We start from the raw sequence: 18835 nt of genomic DNA, 5'->3' as shown, positions 1-18835 counted from the left end.
AACCATGAGGGGTTCGGATTGATTCTCTTGTCTGAGTAATTCCCTGGAGACTCCTGCATGGGCTGAGCAGGGGCAGGACTTACCCATATACCTTGTGGAAACATCTTGTTTCTCAGCCACTGCCCCCAGAGCAGACTTTCTGCATGTACCATGTTTATCTATTCCAAGCTTTTTGTGTATCTCAGCATACCTCTTAGTCTCTTAAATTGCAGCAGATGTTCCTTAAAATATATGTGGCGTGGCTGGGTCTGCAGCTACAGCTCCTTCGTGCATCTGTCAGCTGAGCCTCCCATCACCATGAGTTGCAGATTGCTGTAAATAGATAGGCTGGAGACAGTGAGGGCAACTTAACTTTAAACAATTTATTTGGCCTCCGTTTGCTATTGGTTATCTGTTAAATCTGCAGAAGGTTACCCAGAGGGAGAGCAGAGAAGTAATCAGTTTAATATTTTTTTAAAGATTTGCAGAGATTTCACTTACATAATCATCTCACAAAACCTTTAATACACGAATACATATCTCCTGGATTAAGAGCTATGGAAGAGAGGGAAGGATTTTTCTGCTGTCTACTTTTTTCCTTAGTTTTGTCTTTTTTATTTCATATTATCTTTAAAAAAGGCCCTTCAGCTCAGCCAAGCAGACTGCCCTGTGTCTGTGCCTGCCCACGTGGATGTAGCTGTGGCCAGTGACACTTTATTGCCTGGGTTTTGAATGAAGAGGGACTTGGCCAGTTGTGGATAATGAGGAGAGCCAGATCCTCATTTACACTAAGGCCTTTTGCACTGTCCTGTCAGCCTAAAATCACCCCGGTGTGAAGCAGATGCAGGGCAGAGCTATTCTATTGACAGGCCAAAAAAATCGGCATTGGCTTTGCCATCTCCTCACCTCCAAATGGGCTGAAATGGGTCTTCTCAGGATGCCTTCCTCTGAGCCCAGGCATGAATGCCTAGCAAAGTAGCTCATGTCACACGCAAGCCATGGAATCGCACAAGGGGACACATAAGTCTGCCTATTTGCAGATGCTGGCGGGCAAGTTTTCTTCATAAATCCAGAACATGTAGCTCTGATATGAGGTACTCAGGAGGATGAAATGTGATAGCTCTGGATTTGAAAGAACATTCAACCTGCTTGCCAATTTTCCCAGTGACTCAGTTGAATAGCATTTTGTTGTGGCTTCCCTTGGGTGAATTTGACTTATAAATGTTGCTATTTGTTCCTGAAGTTAATTACAGAGTCAAACTGCCAGTGCAGTTAATGGAACTTAGTCCCAGTGTGTATAAGATGCATGCTTTCCCCTTGTGACATCAGGAAAGCCGCAGAGAACTGCAGTAATGCTATTGTTTCAAGCAGAAAATTCAGATTTAGAGTTTAACGTGCCAAATTTGGAAGATGTTTGGATCTGATTCTGTCTATGCTCATCTCTAGCTAATGAAGATAAGCTTAGTGCATGTGTGTAATTATTGCTTATTTGTTCTCAGCCTGCAAGTTGCAATAGTTCCTTGTTTCTCTAAGCTGCACAGATATCCTCCTGGTCTTTCAGGTTTATCACTGTGAGAAAGCCTGTTTGTGCTGCACCTCCTTGTGCTTGCAGGATAAAATGCTAATGCAGTACTTCTGTGCGGATGGTTTGCATAGTCACCCTGGTGAAAACTTTCTCTTATATTAATAAGGCCTGCATCAGAAGAAATAATGAAAGTAGTCTGCTTTCATGTCAATGTGCTGTACTCTTTACCCTGGGCAAGTTCCAAGTGACACATGCTTACATCTGATCCAGGAAAGGGTGAATAAAGCTGCTTTTGCTCAGTATTCAGTACAAAATGCACCTCTCGCATCACAGCCCCGCTGATACAGCCTTCCCGCTGTGCCTGCCAAGGGACAGGGTTGCCCTGTGCTCCTGTGTTTCCTGGCGTGGTAACCAAGTGCAAGGCTGCGCTGTGGGGTCAATTCTTCCTGTTTTGGTTCAGCTCTATGATCTCTGCTCTGTTGCTTGTGCATTCTTGGACATTTGCTGAGGACAAGTGGAGTGAGAGGGTTTTGCCTTTGTGAGTGACCATGAAGGAGAGACCCGCAGGTCTGTTGGGAACATTTTGCCTTCTTTGTGTTGCATCTTTCATTCATACATTACTTTTCCAGTATCTCCCGAGTGTTCCTCCCACACTCCACCAAGTGCTGGCAGGTGAGCATGGCAGACTCCTGCATGCTAAAGCCACCCGTGCTAAGCACTATCCCAGAATTACTGGAGAGGCTGTTGCTGAAGTCCATGCCTAGCCTACTGCAAATGCAAGATGGTCCCTTTTTATCATGAGCCAAAAAGTGCTGAATTACCTTCCATTTATGTGACTATGGCAGTAGCTCAGACAGTACCTAGAAATTAGCTTTAGCCATTGGATTGTGCATTTGAGCACTGAGTGCTAAACCCAAAGACTTGTGCAGGGGCTGAATCCTGCAAGCCTCGGGTGTTGCAGCGCCGTAAAGGTGAGGGCTGCGTGTGACCCTCAGTGCCCAGGCGTTTCCAGAAAAGCCAAGTGCAGTAACGGCCTCATGGGCAGCCCAGCATAGCAAGCTCAGCGCTAGCACAGTTGAGTGCAGCCCTGTTCCCAGGTGGTTCTGCAGGAACAGAGCCCAGGTCAAGCTCTGGGCATGGAGCTGCTGCATCGCGGATGCAGCGCTGCCCAAAGAGACGGTGATGCTGGAGCCCAGCGTGCGGGAAAATCGCCTTGTGCGATGCCTGCTGCTTGCATGTGGCTTGCAGTGCCTAGGGTTTACAGTCCCCACTGACCTGCAGGGTTTGTTTGTTGAAAGGAGCTATTAATTCACGTGGTGCCGCGGACTCCTCTTCGCTGCGTGCGGAGGTTGCTCCCGCGCCACCTTTGCCACTTTCACCCTTTGTTCTTCCATGGACAAAAGGGCAGGCCCAGAGCTATTACGAGCTAAAACAACCATGTTCTGCTGAAAGATTGACCCCCTGCTGCTTAATCTGCAGCAAAGTCGGTCTGCAGCTGGCTGCTGCTAGCAACTCTACCTCTGCTCCATGGGTCCAGCTGTAGCAAGTCTGAGCTGGGTTACAAGGAGCCTTCAGATCCTTAAATTTCTGTTTCCTAATAAAAAAAAAAATAGCTGGAGAAGTAGTTGCTAAAATGAATTTTTGACCCATTGCAATGCTACTATTTTTTTTTTCTTGAAATAAAGCTGGGTGTTTAGAGACCTGACAATTTGGGATATTTTAATAAGGTCATATTTTAAATATTAGAGAGGGCTTCTGAAGTCTTTTAGCATCTGAAAGCATAAAGGTTTGTTAGCATTCCTCCAGGGCCATTGGTCATCAATCAGTAATGTCGGGCCACTTATTCCTCCAATCACAATGCTGAGGACAAAAGTGATTCTTGGGAGGTTCATACAAGAAAATGTGTCGCTTGCTGCTGGGATAAGCATGTACTTCAAATTAGTCATGTATTTTATGTCCTTGGCTCCTGCTTTGTTGGTCAGTGCAAGCCGCAATTCAGCTGAGATGGTTGTTTGTGACTTGGTCACACCATCCCTATAGCAAAAGGATGGGTTGGACACTTTGCAAAGCACCTGTAGGCTCAAAGCTCTTTGTCCAGGCTCCTGAGCAAATAACCTTTCCCTTTGTGGATGAACTTAACAACACGAAGCAAACAACAACAAAGAATGTCCAAATCACACTTACCCTTGTGTATAGCAAATAGCTTGACAGCTCTGACTGGTGATTGGATTTGCATTGTGTAAAGACTAAGAATAGGAGCTGCTTGACTAGTTGCATTTTCATTTACTGAGATTTTTTTTATCCTATCATTTTTAGTTTGTGACCTTTTACCAGCTCTGTTGATTTATCATCTAAAGGACATATAACAACAGCAGACCAAAAGAATGCCCAGCCCAAAAATACCCAGCTGCTGATGGCTAGGTAAACGCTGGAAATAACATATTAGCTCATACTGCTAATCAAATTCTCAAAAATTGGACCTTCACTACAAGAAATCATGGAGGGATAGGTCCATCAAGGCTTAAGTTACTGTCTAAATGGGATTCTGAATAACCTCCATAAAGACAAAAGTGTTACTAGAATATTGGAAAAAATTGTTAAGATGCTTAAACCAAGGAAACCAGAGGACAGGAAGCAGCTGTCCTATTGCTATTGAATCCTTGCTATTGGATTTGCTATTGCTATTGGATCTTTGTATGTTGTTTTTCCACTTACTCAGTGCTTTTATGAATAGCTTTGGTCTGTGAAACTAGTGCTAGTTGGAATAGTTTTGTAGCCAATGAGTTTTCTGAACAAAGAAGTTGTCTTTTATTTAAGGTCATAGGTTTAGTTGATAAAGACAACAGCACTGATGCAAAATATTTGAACTTGCCAAGGCATTCCAGTAAGTATTGTGTGATACTTGGATGTAAAATTAGTATTAAATGGGATGAATGCGGCATGTATTTGATGGCAATATTAGATAAGGCAAGCACTACTTTTTGAAGTTGGTTAATGAGCTGGTGGTTAATGGGAAGACATAAATTACTGAGAGCATTTCCAACAGGAACCAAAGGAGGTGATGATTCATCCCCCATTTTATATTGTTGACTCTCCTCTGGCCAATAACACGTAACATCTGTCTGTTCGTGTGCTAGCAATGCAGGACTGGCCTCCTCGCTGCTTGGGGAAGCTTTGCCCTGTCTGGTTTCCTACAGGTTTATGTCTCAAGGTTGACTGACAGTCAAGTGTGAGAGCTTGCCATTCATAACTAGGCTTTTGTTGTGGCTGTGACATAAAGAGGGCACCTTTCCCACATGGATTCCCTCATGTCTTAAAGGTGAGCAACTAATATTGTTACCACTGCCCCAGAAGTAGCGCTTTTATGGTCTCCCTGCCCTGCTTGGCTGCTTATTTACCAGCACCTGTAAGGAATTAGTCCTTCTTGAGGCTTTGCTGTCTGTCAAGGGTGGCTGGATGTGTCAGGGAATGTTTGAATTATGAAGAGAGAGGAGAACAGACCCAGGAGAGGTGCGCTCTCGGGAGCCCCATGCCTGAAGGAGGCTGGCATAGGAGGTCACTCCTAATTGTCTCTACTGGGTGAGGTTAATATCAGAACATGTCATCCCTCTTCCAAGCCGACTGTTCAAAATGCAAGATTCTCATGGCAGCTCAAAGAAAGGCTAAAGAAAATGATGCAGGAATTGGTAAATGCTTTAAGACCTCAGTGTGTCTGACTTGGCACAAGGAAGGCTGTGAAGCACTCTCTTGTGTGCAGGTATTTATAGCTCACTGGGGGTCAACAAGTTTGGACAGTTATAAGGTGGCCAAACTTGATCTGGAAGCATTTGAGCACTGAGTTAGCTTTTCAGGGGATCAATAATTAACCTCATGGCAGGGTAAGATTTCTGGTGTGGGCTGGAGCTTTGCAGGCCCCTTTCCTTCTGCAAAAGGCATTTAGGGTTAGCAAGGTTGAGAAGAGTGTTTCAAGAGGCAGCTCACCTGGGACAGGGAACTGTCTCTCATGAGGACACAGAAGTTTCAGCCCATTATAGACAACTTCACAGCAGTGCAGAATTCCTATCAGCCTTGTCCCTTGAAGTCACAGGGAATTGCTGTCCTTAGGAAGAGAAATTTGTTTGCTCCCTACTGCTGGAGAGAATCTGGCCTATAAACTTGATTAGTATGTCAAAATTATTAGAACCTCTTTAAAAGCAAGTAGGAAATTGTCTGGAGCAGCAGATGACTATATCGTGTTTTGATTTCCAGGAGAGAGTTCTCTGACTTGATGGAGAAGTTTGGCTCTCAGAGCAATACAGGTTCAGCACGGAGTTCTCCTGTTCTGCATAGCGGAAGTGAGTACTGATGTCTGATGTGGATGTTGTCAGCACCACAGCTGCCTGAGCTTGATGTGCCCTTGTGTGAAAAATGGAAGTCCCTTTGTCCTTCTGCCAAGGCAATTTTCTTTACTCAAGTGCTGTTTTGAGGGAATTTTGATTTGTTAACCTACTCTTGTCAGTGATACGTGTTTGGGTGGAGGATTGAAGGAAAAAAGTCCTGCTCATCATTATTAGAAGCACTTTGATGCATCCTGGGTCACAGAGCAAAGGTGTATGAGCAGTAGAGCCTGTACAAACCAAGAAATGCCAAGCAAGCAAGTGAACCAGCTTCCTTGTGGTGAATAAAGGAGAATGGGTTGGAGTTCTAACAGCTCTCCAGATCCCTGACCTACACTTTAACTGTAATACTGGACCTAGAACAATGCCTCTGCATATGCTGCTTTCTGCTAGGGCTTCAAAGCGTTTCAGTGTGGTGAATGATTATTTTTCTTTTGCAAATCAGGAAATGGTCAGAGACGCACAACAATGTTAGCCTGGGTCATAGACCAGCATGTCAAATCATGTCTCTGTCTGTGGGGAAAGGTGTGTCTCTGGCTTGGTGTATCCCACCCAAAAGGCTGCCAACCCTTCTGCAAAGAGGTAACAGTCACAAGCTGAGGTTGTTTTAAGGAGGCAAAATGCCCTTTACGAGAGGAATATACTGGTATCTTTAACAAGCACATGTTTTTCCTCCAAGTAAAGAGGTGTTCAAATTGTGTCAACCCTTGGTGGTGGAATAGAGTAGGAGGGTGGTACTGGAGTGTTTGGATTACTTGGACTAATTTTGTCTTTGCTGTTCAGGTCGATATCTGGAAAGTACATCCTCGGGGTCCTCCTCCCGTTCGCAGAGTCCGCTGCTCCTGAGCCCTGCGAATTCTCACAGCCCGGTCATCGGGAACTCGGCCCACTCTCCTCACTCACAGTATGTACATGGCCGCACAGTGTAGGCCCACCACAGCCTGCCTGCTGATTGACCCTTTTGTACAAATTTTGTACATTTTTTTTCATAATTTAAAGGGTCTGCTATGAAAAGTCAGTTGGACAAGTGTCAATCAAGGTTTATATTCATCAGTTTCAGTGAGCAGCTAACTGTAGCTTGTTGGACTGCTTGATTTCCGGATCCTTATTTTGCATGGTGTACAGCACCCCCTTCTAAAATGTATGTTTAAGAAGTTTCTATGTGATTTCAGCCAAAAGTGAGGTATTCCAGACCATTAGTCAGTCATGATGATCATTGAATATTTAATGTTGTTTAGGAATAGATCCTGTAAATATTTCCAGTGTTTGAATGATTGGTTTGTGTAGCCCTGTGTTTTCTACACCATTATATCACCATAATGACTTACAAGGCATTTGCCTGAAAAGCTTCCCCGATGAGACAGTTAATATGTTTGGAATGTGCTTAACTATATATTTGCTCAAGTTCTTGCCCTCTAAAAGTTAGGAGAAGCCATGGTTAACAGCCATCTGAGAGGTCAGTACATATCATCTTTTTAAACTATCACAAGCTGAATAATTCAGTGATGCTACTGGTGCCTCCAGAAGGTGATTCTGAACTGCATACCTTGCTGCTGACACATTTACACCAGGGCAACAAGAGTGCAAACATTGCCCCCTAAATTCAAACATTTCAGTTGCTCTTTGCGTTGGTGTAAAGAGAGGTTGCCTATAAAAAGGGCATCCCTTTGTGTCTAGACCCCATTCTAGAGTGTGTGTTATCATGTGGTTGTCTGTCCTTTTTATATTTCACAAGATCAGAGGTTTGGACAGAGCTTATGGTCTGCAGAGTCTGGTCTCCGGGTGTTTGGGGTTGCCCTCCTTAAGAAGGACACCTTGAAAGGTGTCAGTTGTCTTAGAATAGAGACCATTAGTTCTCAGAGCCTGCTGTTTTTCTTCCTTTGCTAATATAAAAAAGTCAAGTCACTGGTAAAGAGAATCAGGCCTTACTGCAGACACACTAAATCCTCTTGGCAGGTAACAACTGCCACATGCTAAGTATCAGCTCTTTATTAGGGATTTGCAGAGGACAAATATTTGGTACCAGGGGTTTAAGGTGCTTTCATAAAGCGAGAGACCCTTGCAGAGCAGAGACCAACTCATCTATTTGGCAGCTGGTTTGGATAAACTGGACATCATTGCTCCACAATTAACTGCCTTTATGCTGCAATTAGTCTACAGGGGACCTAGCTTGACAGCATCTTTATTCAGAGGGCTCAGGTTGCTATTCTTGGGAGAAACAAGGGCCATTTGAAGTTACTGACTGTGCTGAGCATTTGCTGCAGGCTACAGAGAGATAACTTAGACCAGGTACAGTCATGGTCTTTGCATCTGGCTGAAAGGGTTAAGTACCCTGCCATCTATTACCTGAAGGCTTTATCCTCCTTGCCTTTCACAACAAACCCCAAATTGGACCTGTGAGCACTCCTTGCTCGCAAAGACACAGCCGGGCAGTACAGCTTGAACTGCCTCCACCTGTTTCTTGGTGCTGCTGTGTCTTTGCTCATCACTATTTCATTATGTATAAGTTCTTACACTCTGGTCTCTCATCACGATGGTATCCAAAGTCCTTCCATCTCATTAAGCAGTGTTACTCGGATATGATTCAGTCTCTCCACAGATTGACTATCTGACATTTTGATTTGGATGTAGCATTTTAATGCTGTGTTTTGTTGTATTTTCCCAGAATATTTATTTTGGAGATGTTTTTCATATGATTAAGATGGATAAAGCCCCTTTGTTCCACATAACCTGGTGTCTTTCCCAGCACCCTGCTGCTAGTTTGGAAGGGTGCTGTCAGTATTGCTCTTTCACTGTTGTGTTTGACCATTGCTGATGGTATTGGTGATGATTTTGATACTGGAAGCTGAAGGTTATGTGATATCAAAATATCATGTGCAAGAGAAATACTCAGTAAAACCAGCCAGGTATAAGGCTGGTCCTGGACCTTTGCTCTGCCATTAATGGAAGCTCAGTAACTTGCTTGCTCACGCTCCTAGCACAGCTGCTCGTTGTCCTGTGCCATGCTCCATTTGAGAGGAAGCCTCCTCCTCATCATTTAGGATCCCATCGATTCTTTCTTGAAAGCTTCTATTTGCTGTGATCCTATCCGGCCCTACCTGTCTTAGGGTAGGTCAATGAAGTCTCTGGCCTCCTACAAATTCTCTTACTGCTACCTCTTCTTTCCCATATAGAGCCACCTGCCATGATTCTGATGGTGGCCTGCTGGGTCCTGTTTAGCAGGAAGGTCTTTGAGTGTAGAGTTTGGTTTTCTTGTCACTTCTCCATGTGGTTTCAGTCAGTGCAGAGTCCTTGAGCCTTGACTGGGTGAGTCATTAGTACTATAGAAATAAATGAATGTGGTAGTTATTGCCATAAATATGCTCAGGTTTTAAGACATCTTGCAAGGTTTTGAATCCAAACCTTGGTGAGACAAATTCAGATGAGTGTCCTGAGCGTCACTTTGCTTGTTTAAGTGCTGCTCATGGTAGACCAATCTGTAGATTCCTGTCTAGTGTTCTAGGCAAGTGTAGCTGGATTTGAATGAAAACTGCATCAATTCTTTGTATGCTTCTGGCTACAGCAACAAGGTGACAAATGCACACTGGCTAAACCTTTTATTTGAAAATTAAAGAGAAAAATAAATAAGTATTCCTCAGCATTTGTATGTATCCAAGCCAAACATATTCATGATGTTAAGCAATGTCTGCCAAGAAACTGGAGTCATTATCTCCTCTTTCAAGATGGGGAGGAAAAAAAAGAGGGGAAAAAAAAAAAGGTTGAGCGAAGTTAGAAGAGGGATACTAGGAAGGAAAATCAGGCAGAGTATATTTATTGTCATGGGAGATAAACCAGATCGCCCTTGAGTCACCTGTTAACATCTGTCCTTTGCAGTTGCTCTATTGAATCAGGAATCCAGAGCATCTCTATAGCAAAGTCCTCCGGATTGGGGCTGACAATCGGTGGTGGATCCAACAGGCCTGATGGCCCCATGATTTATGTTCAAGAGCTTATGCCAGATGGTGACTGTTACAAGGTAAGTCAGAGTGGAAATCATCAGTCTGCAATGGGAACCTCTCGTAGAAGGTGTAGCTGTTCTGAAGCAGCATTTCTAATAAATAGATAATATACTTACTACATGGATTAATGAAGGTTTATATAGCAGAAAAGGGGGTTGGGCAGAGGGACATTCCTTTCCATTCCTCTGACTTTCTCCCTCCTTGTTTAGGATGGTCGGCTCCGTCCTGGTGACCAGCTAGTTGCTATCAATAAAGATTCTTTGGTGGGCAGCACATACGAAGAGGCCAGGAAAATAATTGCAAAAACCAAGATCAGGTAGGCATGTATCATGTTTTTTATCATTGTAATGGTTCTGTTGTCATGATGCTGCTGAGTCTTAGGTAGAGACACTTCATGTCATATCAGTTTTTGGCTTCAAGAAGCATCAGTCATGTCAGTCTTGAATGATGGCTAAAGATGGTTCTGAGAGGTGGTCAGATGAGGGAATCTGAATAAATAGTCATCCTGAAGTGTCATCTAGGCCTTTCCGATATGTGGTCCTTGCGAACATCCCCAGTAACAGCTCTGCAATGGAAGTTAAGTTCAGAAAAGCAACTCATCTGCTACAGATCCAGCTCTGCCGTGTAGATTACGTGCATTTAAGTGAGATTATCATGGAGAAAAGAAACACTGATATAAAAGTTCTGAAAATGTAAAATTTTTTTTCTTTAATAAAATATTCTGGTTTTGTTGTTTAAGACATGATGAAAACACAGAAGTGGCCTTTATTCCTGGAAGGGGACGGTTACATCCTGGAGTGTCAGTTCATAACAACATCCAGTCGCCACCTCCAAAGGCTGTGGGAAATGGTCTAAATTCCTGCAGACTGAAGGTCCATGTGAGGTCCCCAGAGGTAGGCTGAAGTTCATATCTAAGGCTACAGTCACCAATCCTGTCATCTCCTTCACTGGTCAGAAAACCCTCTTTTTAGGCACTCAGTGGTAGCCCTTCTGGACCAAGAAATGTGTGTAATGGTGATTTACATGGCCATGTTTATGCTTGTTTAGAGCCAAGTACTTTTATATCAAATATTGTTCCTTCTGTCTTGGGTTTGAGATGGCAAAGGATCTGTGGAGGTAATGACAGGAGTTTTATGTCTATGGCCTGCATGGCTTGTTTGAGAAGTCTCAGACTGGGGAAAGGCCTTCCCTAATGAGATAGCTTCCAACATCTACCCAACACCAACCATAGGGCTGGAAGGGATCTCGAAAGTCTGTCTGATCTAGTCCCCTACCCAAAGGCAGGAACAGTGTCTTGTTCCCAAAGACCTCTGGTGAGGACGAATCCACAACTGCTTAAACAGTCTATTTCTATTCTTCCCTAGCCTAATGATAAGGCAGGAGGTTTATTCCCTCGTGAGGCCTAGCTCCTTACTATATTTGCAGAGGCAAGTGCTTGAACTGTGCGTGGAGAGACGGGATTTAATGCTACATCTTTAGGCCTGTGGCTGGATTGTGCACACTTGTTGTTTCTGTCTTGGCTTATTGCAATTCCTGGTGTAACTTCTGCCCTTTGCCCTTCTCTAGAAAGGCATTTGGTGAATTAGGCTTGTATTAGAGAGAGTTTGTGTGGAGAGTCCTCCAACACAAGCCTAATTCACCAAACCTCTTTCTTTTGGTGAGTCTTACACAGCCTCTTATGGTGCCTGTAAGTGCTCAGGACTAATCCCAGGTCTCTGTCTGCATATAGGTTGCTAGCTGTGGAAGTACTATGTCGCAGTGATCCTCAGTTTATCCACACTGTCAGTCTTTTTTTTCTCTTACTTGTGATTTAGCCAAGATCTGGCATTTGGCACTGTGTTTCAGCTTCCTGTTGTGCTCGTTCTGGAAGTATTTTAGACAATAACACAGCTGGCCCTGACCCGAATCAGGACCTTACTGAAGTTTTAGATGCAGGGCTTTAGAGAAAACCTCTATGGAGAAAATGCACAAGGTCAAATTCATCCTTGACTTTCAATTACAGTTAGAGAGTTGAGTTTTCTGTGTGCAAAGAGATTTTTGGAAAGACTTGGCATGGACCTGTGCCAAGTGTTTAGAAAACAGTCTCTTTTGGCCCATCTGCACAGGAGGTATACCTGGTGCCTTTCTAATTTATGAAGCTGTGCGACAGCTAAGATGGTCTTTCTTCAATTTCTCTATCTTTTTGCCTATATTTACAACAGCAGATTCTGCTCAGCAATTTTTCTTTGCCTTTTTTTTTTTTTCAGAATAGACATGAAAATCTCTTTCCTGTGCCTTCTTTGTCACCAGACATTTGCCTGCCAGAGCTCACTGTCTCAGGTAAGAGCCTGTTCCCTGTTCTGTTTGAGTAGCTGACAAACATTTATAGCCTCAGCTCCTCAGTGCTAAAGATGATTAAATTAATTTTGATCAGTGTTTAGACTTCTGTAGTGGAATCTAATGATGTGATAATGAGACTTAGCCCACTAGGACCCAGGGAAAGCAGCAGCCTTGCTTACTTGTAGGCATTAACTAATTAATGGGCAGTAATTATGTCCATGGTGGTTTGTTCACAGTAGTGAAATGCTTTACTAAGGCAATCAGAGGATTAGAAATAGGAGACAACGCTTATTCTACTCTCTGCCTGTGGTTCATTTGCAGTGTTGTCTTTACTCTTCCCCAAAGATCATATCAGACTTTTATCTATGGGGTCTCATTGTAGGTAACAGCCCCTTATGATGGAAACGAATGGTCCCTGGAGACACAGGATATGTTTTTGTTTGTTTTTTTTGAATGAAAAACAGACAATTAATGATGCTTGCAATGTACAAGACAGCTCCAGGTATTTTACATGTATTAAGACTGCCTGCAGTTCCAACCAGGAAACTGCCTTCTGATGTGATTAAGTCAGCTAGATTTGTCTCTGCAAGCTTTGCCTTTTTTTTCCATACATTTTCATGCTGTATTTTTTCCTCATGCTCAGAGTCACATACTCAGTTCTTAACTTTGGCCACAGTGTAACTTCACAGTTCCTTTAGGAATAACTGGAAAGCACATTAAGGCCTCTGATCCGGTGTCCTGTGAAATGACCTTTAGCAAGATACCACATATACCTGTGGTATGAAGGTTAAATCCACCTGAGGGGCAAGACAAGCCTTCTTATCACATCTTAGTGAGTCTCTTGGAAGTGCAGGACAGTCTGTTTTCACACATTTGCAGGTCAGGACTAATTTCTGGCCACAAATAGAAGTCCTTGCTCCTCTATGCACTGCCAAAGCACCTGCTTTGCTTGTGAACCACAAACCAGGCTGTCATTTCCATATGAGGCCCCAGAGGATTAGCCAGAGATGTAGGGATAGATTAAGACTGAGCTTTATGAGGTAAATTTTGTTGCAGGGTCTATATAACTGGGGTTAGTTGGAGATGTAGGTGTGCATGAGGTGTGTTGGATGAGGTGTGCATGGCACAACCTGCACTGTCCTCCAAGGATGTGCTTGCTCACCGTGGGCCCTCCAAGTTGCTTTGGCCTGTCTGCTCCATGCTGTGAAGACACTAGAACAAGACTACTTTTGTATCTGTCCTCACATCCCCTAGAATCCTGTAACCTCCATCTCCCTCAGGACTTTATGTAGCCACCACTGACACAGAGGTGCGTGGGTGAATGAAGCCCTGGGTCATATAGGACATACAGCAATAACATAATCAGAGAGTCATCTAGGGGATTTTATTGCACAAGTTATGTGGAATGCTGAGAAGGCCTTTCGTCAGTGCTGTCATCCATGAACAGACACTTTGAACACAGGCTTTGCAAGAGCAGCGGCCACGCTTGGAGTCTGGAGCAGGGGCCGCAGCCTGTCCGAGGGTGCCACCCTGGATATGTCTCTGCTTAGAGCTGACGGCAAAGCCCCGTGGCACTAATCCCGATTAGCCACGAGTTGAAGGGTAAGAGCTCTGCCCTTGAACTTGCACAGTGAAGTGCTGGTGGCCAGTCCAGGGAACTCATTACCTCTTCCTGCTTCCCAGCCGCTGGCATTAGCAGAGCGGATGAGTCCTGGGATTAAAAGGCTTATGCTTGTGCTGCAGCTCTGCTGCTTCCTGTTGCTTTTTCCTCGTGTGCAGTCTCTGGCTCTGCCAGTCCAGGAGGGTGAGGCTGAGAAGTGCTTGAGTGGCTTAAAAGAAATGGTCTCATTCAACAAGTCTTGCGTGCTCACGTCGCACACAAGTTTCTGAAAACACTTCCCTCCCCTCACCAAGTGTGAAGAGCAGGACTTTGACTCGAATTCCTGAGCAGCAGCCACTCTAGCGTATTTGTTAATCAGATGCCAGCAGGTGAAAGAGTCATCCTCTTAACCGAAGAGTTTCAGCTATTGTGGTCTCAGCTACCCTCCCTCTACACCTGCATCTCAGAGCTCGCAGTTAATTCTACTGCGGCAACTTACATGTGCAACTGAATGAAAAGGTCTCTATACTTCTGCAGTTTTGCAGAATATATTGCACAGATATTTTTCCCTATTGATTTTAATCTCTGAATTTCCTTTTCCGTGGGGGTTGTGAAGGACAGGGATGAACTTTATGAAATGTTGTTACTTTTGTGTTTCAGTTCTGCTAGATCAATGAAAGCAGACAAGGTCCAAACTCATTTTAAGATCACCATAGCTACAGACCCCAAGACTCAGTTTAAAAAAAAAAAAAAGTGACTAGACATTTCCAAAGTGATGTTTTGCAAGCATAGGTGCTTAGACAAAACATGATTTCAGATTCACACTTTGACATCTAGTCTTTCCAGTAGTTGCTGAGTTCAGGCTTAGATCCTGTTTGAATCTGGCCTGTGTGCACACACATTGTATTTCCTGCAACAAGAGTCTCGAGTCCTTTGCCGAAGTGCTCTGCCATTAATGTCTGCCTCTTGCTTTTTAGCACCTGCTTCAGCATCTAATCAGAAAGCAGCTTCAGGCAACAAACCAAAAGTAGCACTGGATCCCCATATTCGTCTCAAGGATGGAAAACTGGAACTGGTAAGTGGAACAACTCCCTTTCTTGAAGGCAAGGTTTCTTCTCAACCCTCTCCAAAACCGTGGCACGCAGCAGAGTATGCATTGACATTATAACACTTCCTCCTTGCTTCCAACTGTCAAAAAAAAAAAAAAAAGCTCATGTAAATGGTCTCATCCTGTTGTTTTTCTGTGAAGAAATGTCTATGGGCTGGAGGGAAGGCTAGGAGAGAGGGAAGCAGATGAGAGGTACCAAGGAAGGCATGGTGCTCCACAGGGAATGCTCTCTGTTCAGTTACGACACTGTCCACACTGGGACTACATTGGGCTGGTGAGTGTGCTGATGGAGCAACATAAACACATAACTTAGGGTGGTCAGTGCAGGAAACATGATCCTGAGCTGAGAACAGACTGAGACCTTTCGGGTTTGATTCTTCCACTTATGTCATATTGAGGCATGTGAGGATTGTCAGTTATCAGCATTGGGGTTAGTATGTCGCTTGCTTTCCAGAGGGATTAAAAACACAAACCTGAATGCAAATGGCCTAAGAGAATCAGGTCTGCCTGCTCACGTTATAGCACTTGGTCAGGGATCTAATCTGCACGTATATCTTTCCCACTGAACAGTCTGCGCCCGTCTAATTCCGCTTTATTCTAATCACTAGCCCAACCGGGCTGTACTGGGAATATTAATAGCTCAGGTGATGTGGAATATAGATACAGAAGCACGTTCAAAACACTGATTTCATGATTAGCATCACGCTGCTCATGTGATGCAATTAAATTTCAATCCTAATCTGATTAATGAGATAGAGGCATAATAGTCTGCTAGCAAGCTGTATCACTGGAGTCTGGAAGAAAAATGGGTCTTAACTCTTCGACTGAATTTGCTTGAGATCGAGTCATACCTCAGCAATTCTAAAGATAAAAAGAGAGCATGCCTCACGGTGAAACACCCTGATCACATCTGAAGGTGCATTTGAATAATCTTGGTTTGTCTTGGCTGCTTTTCAGTGCTGCAGGGAGATCCAAAAGTTTGTGGCTGGCAGTCTTATCTCTCATGGATGTGCTGCTTTGGGTTCTAAGGACTCTGGGTGAAGTCAGCCGCCCTTCTCTACTTTGTCAGCTTTTGGCTGGGCTTTCCAGGGACGCTTTCACTGCTGGGGCAACCTTGGGGCAGCCTGGTGTGGGAATTAGGCTGAAACAGGAGATGTGTCAGAGTAGTGAGTAAAGTCTCGGAGTAAGGGCAGTGTTCGCAGGGCTGGAGATCCAGGCAAAATTGTTGCTTGTTTAATCTTTTAATGGAAAATATATTCAAAGAGTGTCATCAAAGGGCAGGGAGTGGAACTGGCCACTCGCTGGGGAAACCCAGCAGAGGTGAGGGTGCCCTTGGAGCTGGAGGAGGCACCGGAGTGTCGGGAGCCTCCTCTGCCCCGGGCGCTGCTTGGCTGCTGGTGGGAGGGGTGCGACCGTACCCGTGTGCAGGGAAGAAATAACTATGGATAGGACAAGAGGAAATGGCCTCAAGTTGTGCCAGGGGAGATTCAGGTTAGATACTAGGAAAAAAATGCACAGAAAAAAGTGGTGAAGAGTGGAACAGGCTGCCCAGGGAGGCAGTGGAGTCTCCGTCTTTGGCAGTGTTCAAGACAGGCGCTTAGGGACATGGTTTAGCAGGCATGGTGGGGATGGGTTTATGGTTGGACTCGATCTTGAAGCTCTTGTCCAGCCATTATGATTCTATGAAGATGACTAAAAGTTAGGGATGCGGCACACACATGAGCTGGCATTTGCTGCCACCCGATGGCCAATGCAGCCCTAGCATTTTTACTGCTCCAGCCTCCCAGGAGGTCCAGGAGACAGCACACAGGCAGAGATTTTCTTCTAAGCCTGCGTAATTCTTGCCCAGAATTTGGGACTGCATTTTCTCAGTGATTTCCTGCCTGTTATGGATATAGCACCAACTCCTCTTTGGTAGGAGGCTCGAAGGACACTTGGCTCCCTCGTTTAGGAATAGCTGTTATGAGAGACGAGCTGCTGGGGCCCAGCAGGAGCCCTGCCGTGGGGCGAGACGGGCATCGCTCTGCGCTGGCAGGAGGCAGAGATGGCAGGGAGAAGAGCAGGAGGCTTCTTCCCGGATTCTCTGCTGAGCTTGACCTTATTTACTAATCTTTTACCTGCTGCCAGCAGAGGGGTTTTTTGTTTTGTTTTGTTTTGTTTTGGTAGGTTTATCTCCTTTACAGGTTCTCTGAGGTTGAGTTGATGGGACAAATATCATAGAAGATGGGAAATCTCACCTAACAGGAAAGCAAAAGGTGCAGTGATGAGGCCAAATTTTCAAATGTCTTCTGTTACCACAGAAATCCTGTAAATACTCCTTATCTTCTCAGATACCTGCTGCATTCCTGGGCAGTAAGAGTAAGAGAAGAGCCTGGCAGCTCTGCTAGCTTTTAATAAAGCTCTGTTTATAATAGCTGCAAATCTGTTTGTGTGAAATGTTCTTGGACATTAGGGCAAGCATGCCGCTACAAATGTAGGAAAGGAGGAGGACTGGAAACCTAGTCCAAGTCATTCCTTTAGGAGGCATTGCCTGAAAAATTACTTCTAGGAGAAACACAGCACTGAGTGTCCTGCCAGCACTTCCTTCAAAGAGTTGCTTTTTGAGGATTCTCTTTGCAGGTTTGTTGTTTTTGCCACAGGTTCTGCAATATCTTGGTCTGGAAGTGACTGAGGAGAAGAAGAGGCAGTTACGGCAAAGTTTGACAACAGACTCGCAGGGAACAGTGGCCTATGGAGGTGAGCAGGCAGGTCTGTGTGTGTAACAGGGCCTTTTTCACCTTTTCTGTTGCTCCGTTGATGGCTGAAAAAGGAGAGCTGCATCTGCCGAGATGTGGCAGGTACAATAATTCTCTGGCTGGGCACTGTTGTAGCCTCTAAACAGCTAAGAATGAGTCACAAAAAGGAAAAGGGCTTTTGTGCAAAAGGAGAATGAGAGCCAGTAGTGTGATGACTCATTTGACTTAAATCCTCAGCTTGCCTCCCAGGAACTAGGTAGGAGATACTCAGAAAAAGAAAGCTCTGTTTCTTCTGAAGTGCAGAACGTAAGTTACCTGTTCCCTGGAAGTCTCTGTGCTTTTCACTAATGACTTCTATCAGATAGAATAGCCTTGCAAAGTGCACTGCCTGTTAGAGCTAGTGATGGTTATGGTGATTGGGCTCATGGTTTGTGGCAGTGGAAATCAAAATGATTAGAATGATTAGGGGTATTTGGCAAGCCTGCCCTTCCCAAAGGCTCACACTGCTGCCGTAGCTCCTACGGAGCTGTGGCCCAGGGCTGAGCACGGGATGTGCTAGGGTGTAAGGTCTGGTCTGCCCTTCCCAGCCTCTTGCCTTCTGCTTTTCTCCACAGTGTCTGAAAGCAAAAAGAATCCTGATTGTCAGTGCTGTCAATTTAACACCATTTCTAAGTACTGAACTCTGTGATTTAGTTTTGTTTATTCCTTACTCAAGAAATGGCAGCAGTCGGGATGGTGAAGTGTGTGTCATTTCCAGAGAAATCTTAGTTTGGATCAAAATTATAGAACTCTTAAAAACACAGTGATGGTTTCTTTTTTTTTTTTTTTAATGTTTCATTCAGTATTAAAAATGGTCTAGTAAACATTGTCAACTTATTTCAGTTTGAGGGGCTTGTCAAAGAGCTGCCGAATTTCAGAAAGGAAAAATGTTTGGCATCACTAAACCCGATCCGCTTGGCAACGAGTGAATTTCCTCCAGATCTGTGGCACTTTCTCCTGGACGCGTGCAGCACATTTTTCCCTTTCAGCCCGGTAACAGCTCTGATTCTTTCTCACAGATTTTCTCCAAGCACTCAGGGATCTAATGCGGGATGAGCTGGATGAGGCCGGCCTCGACTCCAGCACAATGCTCTTCACCCAACACGAAGTGGCCAGTTTGCTGGACACGTCTGCTTTTCACTCGCTGGTCAGTCAG

The 18835-nt window shown here is 44.5% G+C and overlaps 1 protein-coding gene across 2 annotated transcripts in view; it reads left to right on the top strand.

Annotated features, from left to right (window-relative positions):
- The window catches only part of LOC104571220 (syntaxin-binding protein 4-like), a 38888-nt gene that overhangs the window by 12310 nt on the left and 7743 nt on the right, over positions 1–18835 (top strand). For both annotated transcript variants that reach the window (XM_010218303.2, XM_088523027.1), the window contains exons 6-14: positions 5753–5838; positions 6664–6784; positions 9754–9895; positions 10088–10194; positions 10618–10771; positions 12125–12197; positions 14775–14872; positions 17545–17641; positions 18699–18826. In XM_010218303.2, coding sequence (XP_010216605.2) covers positions 5753–5838; positions 6664–6784; positions 9754–9895; positions 10088–10194; positions 10618–10771; positions 12125–12197; positions 14775–14872; positions 17545–17641; positions 18699–18826 — 1006 coding nt within the window. The remainder of the gene's footprint in view (positions 1–5752; positions 5839–6663; positions 6785–9753; positions 9896–10087; positions 10195–10617; positions 10772–12124; positions 12198–14774; positions 14873–17544; positions 17642–18698; positions 18827–18835) is intronic.

Source organism: Tinamus guttatus, unplaced genomic scaffold, assembly GCF_059628265.1.
Source record: "Tinamus guttatus ecotype Peru unplaced genomic scaffold, ASM5962826v1 Tinamus_guttatus_pri_ptg000172l, whole genome shotgun sequence".
NCBI classification, from domain to species: Eukaryota; Metazoa; Chordata; class Aves; order Tinamiformes; family Tinamidae; genus Tinamus; species Tinamus guttatus.
Note: the sequence above shows the minus strand (reverse complement) of the source record. Positions and strands in the feature narration are given on the sequence as shown.